Source organism: Chenopodium album, chromosome 18 (assembly GCF_948465745.1).
Source record: "Chenopodium album chromosome 18, dcCheAlbu1.1, whole genome shotgun sequence".
In the NCBI taxonomy this organism is placed as follows: Eukaryota; Viridiplantae; Streptophyta; class Magnoliopsida; order Caryophyllales; family Amaranthaceae; genus Chenopodium; species Chenopodium album.
The window spans coordinates 9063498-9072791 of NC_137851.1; the positions used below are offsets into that span (position 1 = coordinate 9063498).

The window sequence follows — 9294 nt, forward strand, 5'->3', positions numbered from 1 at the left end:
GAAGCATAAAAGTTCAACCCTTTGAACATTTCTTGGTCAACCTTCTCCGGTTCACATTCACAAGAAGATTAGCAACAAATAATTTTCGAAATTCTTATTTTCCTTCTCTCCTTGTTCTTTGATAGTAGCATCGGATTCAAGAGGAAAGAATTACTTGTTTTCAAGAGCATTGAGGTTTTCAGTTTTTTTCACCCCATGAAAAGTCATACATCCACGAGACCACGAGGCGAAATTAGGAGTTATTTACACCACCAGTATGCCCTCCATAATTTCGTGCTGTATGAAACTTTAGCATGCATATAACTTTCTCAATTCTCAAATAAGAAATTCATATAAAGTGTAAACCAGTGTATTTACATGTATTTCTGAACAGCAAAACATAAAAATAAATTCCACTGTATAAATCCATCAATGTTGAACCAACTAAACATAGAGAACGTCACATTTATCATCCACTAAATTCATACATCAAAGTCAGAATATGCAGCAAGCCAGGTGAAAGAAGAAAAATCCAGAACTAACATTTTTATAATCTCATCAGAGATGGTACATAACCCAAGTTTACAACTAAATTCATTACTTAAAATCTAGGCACTAATGCCGCAACAAATCACACTTCTCAGTCACTCTTCATTGAAATATACCTCTTTTTTAAAACTTCCATTTTTCAGCTTTTTTTTTTCTTTTTTTTTTTTTTTCATTTTTTATTATGGCTACAATACAGAAATTCACTTCCTACATGATGTAGCGGATATCCCATTGAAATCTGGTCTCAGGTATCTCCTGCCGATGACCCTGGTTAAGGGTTCACAGTCTTCCCACATCCACAGCAACATTTGTGACGCTCTGAAGCAGCTTTTGAACAAGCAAGCTGCCTAGAGGAATAGAGAGAACTGCTACAAGGGATCCGCACGAACTACACCACATCCATAACCATACATACGTCACGGATTTGTTTTCGATCGGAGCATCACGGGCATGAGAACTCAGAAAATTGCAGTTCTTTTCTTCCGCACGACAAGATTCCAGTGCACCTGGAAAACCATAATTTAATCCAGCAGTAAATTTTTGAAACTTACCGAAGCTGCTGGACTGTTATTTACAAGTGCTTCAAGATGAGTATCTCTAATATGCTGTTGCCATCAATCTCAGGTTCAGCCTGCTAGAAGAAAAGAAAGGCCAGAGAACCACCAAACAACACAATACGTGGTCACTAAATTTTGCAAAAAAAAGAGAACGAGGAATTAATTTCATGCCTTGTGATTGGCTTCTGCACAACTTTTGTGGAATATGTAGTTCTACCTCGAGTTTCTATAGCCATGCCGACGGCAGTACTTGACTACAAAACGACAAGAGTACAAAAAATTGTTGTTAGGTTCAACAATAAGGAAGATAATCAAAGAACCAAATGACAATTGTTGGGCCCTAGGCAAAACCAAGACCAGTAACATATGTTACTGATTGAATCTACATGTTCGTAGCTAGAAAAAAGCTGAAGAGACGGCTAGAAAAGCCATTAGAAAGAAACTTCAAGATACTCTACAAATAGATTGATGGTAATGCAGATTCGAAATATTACAACACTGATCAATAGAATAGAGTAATAAAAAATAAAATGAAAGATTGATTCTTCAGGATCTGTCCTTTCTTTGATTGAAAAGAACTAGAGATAAGATCAGACCGGGGGAGGAAGGCATCAATATATAGGAGAACCCAGAAGTGCTTAAAGGCAAGAGCTTCCTTTTCACACAAGCCAAAGTCTACACATCCTAAACAGTGAAAACATGAAAAAAGAGACTGACAACAAAACCACAACAAAAAAAGTCGGAAGTAATTAAATATAAACAAGAGGATATGATGAAAGCCTCAAACCTCTAGCTCTTCCGTCGATCCACCCTGCAAAACATCAGTCCCGCCCAGATATCCATTATCAGAATGCAAACCAGGATCAGCCCCACATAGATCATCCTGCAAAGACCCCTTTTTCCCTCACTAATTTCGAAACTTTACTATTCTCATGCCATCTGCCAGTTTCTTAACCCAAAGTCCTCATAACAGAGTAACTCACCTCATGATTGAGAGTCTGAGTGCCAGAGCTGGACACAAAATGGACCTCATTTTCAGCTCCCTTGGTCTGCTCACGATGATCTATTACTTCATCAATATCATCCTTTGCAGCCCTCTCTATTAGGTCCTTTGCTCTACGGAAAGATTCAGTCTGAGAATTCTGAGTCTCAGAAATCTCTTCATCCTTTCTAACCAGACAAGCATCCATAATTCTATTACAGATGTCAAATGAAGCAAGATTCTCCTGGCTGGAGGCGTCCTGCGACAGCGCATCCATTGTACGTGCTTCATTATCAACCACAGACATATTATCAGTGATATCCTGCTTCTCCAGCGGAATGGTACTATGAATGGAACTGTCTAGCAGCACATTGTGTGAGTTCATACTTGTGTCACCATCCAAAAATGATGATGTATCTTGCACGTGGCAAAGCATGTCTGAGGTAGAGCTCAAAGGTGACGGAGTGTAATATCTAGAATTGAACTCTGGAGAAAGAGTTTCCAGTCGTTGCGGACTGATAGATGCCTTCTTCTCAAGACGTGATGGTGTCAGATCCCCCATCTCAGAATCCGTACGCCTCTTGAGTGGTCTATCAGTAGACCCAGGAATATTCCCTTCAGCATCACCACACATTTTTTCAACCTGCTGATTCATGTGTCTTCGAGGTCGTTTATAGCCTTCAGGAAAAACATATGAAGGAAGCTGCTTTCTACGAACATGCGACACAAATATATCCATGCCAGGTTTCCAATACATATACATATTAACCTCTTGCCTGAACTCATCAACAGTTCCTCGAATATCAAACTGCTGACCTTCTTTGACTTTCACCCCTTGTTTCCTCTGCAAGCCCATGAAGAAAGCACAATGGGCACATTCCTTAGATGTGTCTACAAATTCATATGGATAAGGATGGCACTGTAACATGCCAAATGTGTCTCTCTCTATCTGCAGATTACAAGCAATAATCAATAAGAATAACATATAATATTCTACAAGCTTAATGAGACGTAAAGTCGTAACTCGTAAGGTACCAGGTCCAACTTGAAAGTTCAGCTAAAGCAATTATTACCTTCAAGGTAAGCTGCCGAAGTCGAGATTCTACCCAGCCTTTCCAAGCCAACAAATCATCTGCATCATCTGCAATGATATCAACTTGCAAGTAGTTTTTGTACGACTCAAAGAAAAGGTATGGCTCAAAGAGGGTACTCCATTGGGCCTTTGTCAGCTCAATATCCTGCACAGGGACACATGCACAAAAATCCATAAATAACATATCATCAAGGGGATAAAGACAGACAAAAGAATCACATATGCTCTTACCTGACAAATTTTATTGCCATGTTCAAACTGCTCCATCATAACACGGAGTGTACTTGTTGAGACATTGTAGCTAGAGTTCATGCACGGATATGCAGGAGTAATAATTGGCATATGATGAGTGCGGTCCCTAGGATTTTTACGAGGGTCCCACACAGGGAAACCAAGATCCTCCTCTTCAATTGGACAGAGCATCACAGGATTTGGCCAGCGCCATTGAGTATAAACTCTAAAAAATCGAGATAGTAACATGCTAGGAATTGCGTTCGGGTATAGTTGGCATACTCTAGCAACTAAAAGAGCCCAGTTCACCCCACCTAAAAATCCAGTCACCTACATTCAGAGGAATGTGAGATGTTCAAACTACTACACAACCAATTTGTCACTGATAAGCAAGATAAATCTTACATTTGAATAGACACCCCGTCGCTTAGCCCAAAATTTGAGACACCTTAGCGTTGTCCGGAAATGCTATAGCAATTGCACAGAGGTTAAGAAGCATCATCAAAAACAGCAAAAAAAAAAAAAAAAAAAGTAAAACTGGCTACAAGAATATCGAGCATTCACCTCAATATTAGGAACCAGCTTAAGGATTTGGTCCGCAACTCGACATCCATTCAGACTACGAACTGTTTGCTCGTCAACATTATGAAGTACGGAACCCTGTGATATATCCAAGTCCTGGAAAAAAATTAACATTAGTAAAATAGTAAACAAATCAACATAAATAAAGGAGTGTGAAAACGTTTACATTATGAAACTAATCTACACGATTATTTAACCACATTTGAAGTGCGCATAACCAAATAAGAGCATGAAATAAATCTTCAGCGGCTAAACATATTCAACAGTATAAAGCACAATACAGCACATCACGTATCTGCGTCTTGACTTTTCTGGCCCATGGATCAAGAAGACAACACTAAACAGGAGAAATGCGAGCCACATCATTCAAGGAAAAACCAACATCTGCATTCTCATAACAAGTGAAAGAAGCAGCAGAGGGTGTGATACCTTATTACTTTATGATATTTTATGCAGATGAGAAATCCAGAATGAAAAACTAATATCATGCACTGGTTCCATCCTCTAGGAGCCACAGAAAAAGGAAAATAACACAATAGAGTAAAGATGGTAGATCAAACAATTGGGAGGGTGCTGATATTACAATTCTCAAAATAAGATACAGGATCCAAATGACAAACAATTGACAGAACATAGAGAAGCATAATTTTATTCTTTTTTATAGTCTTCTCAAGAGTAACCAACAAAAACCAAGTAGAAAGTATACAGCAACATGCAAATATAAAATGATTCAAGGTCAAAATAAACAAAGAAAAAAAAAAAAAAAGGGGTAAAGAAAATAATCCAAGTAATAGAAAAATATGGAGTGGCATTTTGCTTACATCAGGAACAATCAGCATCGAAACACTTGCATAGAGGAGGTCAACAGAAACTCCTAGAAATTTGAATTTCATTACAGGGACATGAGCATCAGGGACTGGCTGAAGCTCAGTGACTTCTTCTATTTCAGCCAGAATGTCGTGCAATATTATAAAGAAGTCTTCCTGAATGACAAAACCTCAACAGGTTGAGTGTCTCCTTAAAGTGTGTCTAAGAGCAATAATAGCCTCAAAAAAATGACTAAACAAGTTTAAGTTCATTTTCCAGATGATAACATCTCAACTAATACAATCATTACTTACATCACGGTTTACATACGAAGGCCCAACGCACAGGGTATCAATGTCTGCCCCAGGTCCGTGTACCTGCCATAAGTCACAAGTTATCTTAATTTGTTATAACAATATACTTCCTCTGTGTTTTTTTTTTACTTGCAACATTTCTACAGTGTACACTATTTACACACTCTACTTCTATTACTTTTTGTGATTTATACTTGGAGAAAAACAGTCATATCTCATGTGATTTTTGTTGGACCCCTCCCAATGTGTAAGTAACTGAAATTTAATTTTTATAATTTTTACAAATGCATAATTAATGATAACAACAACTGAAGTTATGCATCGCCAAACATAAATAGAAAATATTGCAAGTATAGAATAAAAATTAAAAAAAAATTATGTGTTTGTCGTGTACACGTGTGTATTATATATATATATATAAAACAAGCTTCCTAGTCACCAAGAAAAAAAAAAATTACATAACCTTTTTAGGAAGTTCTATATTTGTTGCAGCATTTCCCTTTTTTAAGAAATGTTGCCTTGTATATTAATTACCTTGCTAAATCTACATTAGTGCTGCCTATTTTTACTGTCATTAATAAAAAAAACATCATCCACCAATAACTAATTACTCCCACCACAAACAAAAGAAAATCAATATTCCCCTACCAGGCGCACCCAGTATGAGCCCTCAAATGTCTCAAGCTAAGATCCCAACTCTCACTTTTCTTAACTCAAATGTAAACACCCTACAATCAACTCAATTTGGACAACTGAACTCGTGTTGAGCTAGTTTCCAGCTGGGTTGTCACTTGTCAGCTTCATTGCTGCAATTGATGGGAGAGGATAAAGGTTTATTCTTAATGGAAATGAAAATTTTCTATAACCCTTCCTTGTTCCGCCACATGGGTCCACTTAATCTATTAATTTATTGAATGGCCAAATGTCTCTAAAACATTTTGTCCTCTCCCAATCAAAAGGTCAAATAAGGGGCCTATTCTTTAGCTTTAGTGGTAGGATTCATCAAACATGGTCTCTCTTAGTGAATGATATCCTTCTCTGATTTTCAGAGAAAATTTTCTCTATTATTTGATGAAAACAAGAGAGAAAATTCAGACAAGAAAATACCCCTTAATATTTGAGAAAAAGAATTCTTAGTTTGTTCAGCAAGGAACAAGAAAGAAATTTGTTGAGCTACATATAGATGTCTGAAAAATAGAAATTTCAGTCTTAATTTTTGGTCAAAGAGTCGATACATATGGCAAGAAGCTACGGTCAATAAGACTGGCCATAATGACAAGAATTGCATTCAAGGCAAAAAGTAGAACAAAGGCAATTCAAGATACCGAAATCCCAACCAAAGTAGATAAGCCACGAGTCTTAAGTATGCCTATGAGGTCAAAGGTTTAAACACTTTCTCCACTGATTGGGGGGCAATAGGGAAGATAAAAAGAAAGTGAAGAAAAGCTTACTATCAGCAAACAAAAGAAAAAATAGGCCCAATTATATTATTGAAGAGAAAGTTAGTAACTAGACGGACAGTCGGATATGCTTTCAAGTTTTATCACTCGCAAAAATTGCCTTATTGGATACATTCTCTCACAACATTAGAGAAGTATAACTAGGGCTTTTTAGGCACTTACACTTTATACATCAACCAAAACCTTAATAAGCAACAAAAAATTCTAGTGGTATTGCTCTGAGTCTTTTCATCCAATAGCACCAACAGCTCCAAGTCATTTGATAGTCTCCACTCACTCCCCCTTTTGATAGGAAAAAGACTCCAAACATTCAATGATAGTTGTTTGGATTAACCTAATCTAGCCCAAAGAGAAGAGCATTAAAGGTGTTATCGCAGTATCCATCAAAGTTTCCAAAATTAAACCAAAAAAAAGTAGCACTAGAAGCTCCACACACAGATATCAATTAAGAAATAAATAAATAAATAAATAAATAAATAAGTGATCGATGTATTCCCCCCCCCCCCCCCAAGTGTTAGTGAGATACACACATATAGGCCATGTTTGGTAAATGGCTTTTTAATGACTTTTTGGTTAGCTTTTGGCTTTTTTAGGTGGTCAAACAGCCAAAAAATGTGTTTGGTAATTGGCTTTTTAGTTAGCGAAAAAGCTGGCTTTTAAGCCAAAATGAAAAAGCTGCTTTGAGTAGCTTTTTTGTTAGCTTTTGGCTTGTTGGCCCACAAATTATCTAACAAACAGCCAACAACCAACAATTAATTTACCAAACACTTTTATAAACAGCCAGCTTAAACAGTCAATTTCAAAAGCCATTATAAATAGCCCAACATTCTAGCTAGTCAAACAAGCCAAGTGAACCAGCCAACCGTCAACAGCCATTTGCCAAACAAGGCCATACACACCAAACAAAATTATAACATCCCCAATCCTTCACAGTTATCTGAAGAGATTAACTTGCTTATACATCTGTATAAATTTTACAACTATTTGGCAGAGGGATCTAAACAATAAGAGATGACAATAATTATCCTCTTTTCATGAATAAATGAAAATTTATAACACAAAAGAGGGATAAAGGAGATGTAAGGAAGACTCATGGTGCAGCAGAAAGGCAAACATTTTAAATTAGAGAATAAAAAAACTAATTACCCCCAGTCGATATGACCCAAAAGTAAAAATGAGAGCATTCGCATCGTCAACCATTTGATCTGTGTATCCTCTTTGGCGAGTCAGCTGCTTTACCCAACCTTTCACAATCTGCATGACAAATTATAAAAACAATTTACACTGGTATTCTGTTCATAAATTATAGCTCCATGTAATAACTTTGTGAAAAAAGCAATGCAACAAAAAAATCCTTTCACATTCACTTGTTATTGTGAAAAATAATTCTTAGCCTGCCATGTGAGTTATGCAATGATCATCAATCAATTTTAAAAATCAGAAATTCCAGGCATGGGAATCTAGTACTCAACCAATTCTGAAAAATAGAGACTAACCTAACAACAAAGATAAAGAACAGTAAATAAAAACTTCAAGGGCATCAAGAACTACAACTATTTTGATCCAACTGCTTCACGATACCATTATAACCACCAAAATGCACTTCACCTGATTACCAACTGCTATATATTGCTAATATGCAATTCAACCGAGACAGAATTCAGCATACCAAAAAGAAAGTGAAAGCCATTCTTATATCACTACATCAGTAATCATAGCACATAAGGCAATTACTCTGTCCCGCCAATCTAAACCATGTGTCATCTATTACTTAGAATTTGACCACAAATTTATCTCAAAATAAACTGATTAATTGTCTATGAAAAATCACTCCGTACTACTGTATTGACAAAACTACAAGCTTTCACATAATTAACCTTACAAGTACATAATTTCAGAGTAATTGACATTCACATATAAACCTCAAAAACAAAAACAATTGAGAGGAAGCAATCAATATCAATAATTCAATAATAAAACGATAATTCAAGGAAGATATTTACCTCCCGAATCCGATTAAGGACCTCCTCCCTCTTATCTCCTTCCTCACTGCTCTCATATAGCCCCGAATCAATCAAAAACTACAAAATCAACATCAATTATTTAAAAATGAAGAATTATCATCAAATTAGAGCATAAAAATATTAAAATAAAACCAAATTGAAGAAGCAATTACCTTCCCTAATTCAGCATTGCGCATAAGATCAATCTCAGTGGGACCCGCAAGTGAAATCGGCTTATTAATCCCATGCTTTTTCGCCGGCAACGAAGAAGAACTACTATTAAGCTGCTGATCAGATCCCCCAACCATTTGAACACCGCCAAAATCCCAATCAAAAACCCTAACCCTAAATCGCCAAAGATTGAAAATTTAGTTGAAAAACAGCTCAATTCCTTCCGAAATTGAGCATCAATGAAGCATTCTCTCTTCCCAGAAAAGGGATGTAAAAGAAACCAAAAAAAAGACAAAAAAAAGAAATGGGTGATGAAATTAAGCTTTATAGATTTGCCAACAATGGGAGTAAAGATAATTTTGGGTTTTTTTTTTAATTTGGGTTTTTTTATAAGGGTTTATGATGATTGATGAAATAATTTGGTAAGAGGGAGAAGAATGGGACAAAGACAGAGGAAAGAGAGAGAGAGAGAGAGAGAGAGAGAGAGAGAGATCTGAAGAGTGAGATGACAGAGAAGAAGAAGGGGAGAAGAATCTGGGGAAAATGGAAAAAGGAAGGTCAAAGAG

The 9294-nt window shown here is 36.5% G+C and overlaps 1 protein-coding gene across 7 annotated transcripts; it reads right to left on the minus strand.

The window, feature by feature from the left end:
• Positions 1–496: 496 nt before the first annotated feature.
• Positions 497–9294, minus strand: LOC145591414 (nuclear poly(A) polymerase 4-like). Of its 7 annotated transcripts, none has more exons than XR_014102310.1 (14): positions 8731–9294; positions 8558–8635; positions 7701–7808; positions 5095–5157; positions 4795–4956; positions 3956–4069; positions 3797–3859; positions 3392–3721; positions 3141–3305; positions 2069–3016; positions 1873–1980; positions 1303–1339; positions 1080–1162; positions 497–916 (listed from the first exon to the last, which is right to left on the minus strand). XR_014102310.1 is itself a non-coding variant. In XM_081647856.1 (13 exons), exons 1-13 carry the CDS (start codon positions 8863–8865, stop codon positions 1155–1157), a joined length of 2319 nt encoding a protein of 772 aa, XP_081503982.1. In that variant the 5' UTR covers positions 8866–9294; the 3' UTR covers positions 497–1154. The 7 variants fall into 7 exon arrangements, 4 of the variants coding, with proteins under 4 accessions (XP_081503982.1, XP_081503983.1, XP_081503980.1 ...); XR_014102311.1 differs by having other exon boundaries at positions 1080–1159; positions 8731–9293; XR_014102309.1 differs by having other exon boundaries at positions 1080–1339.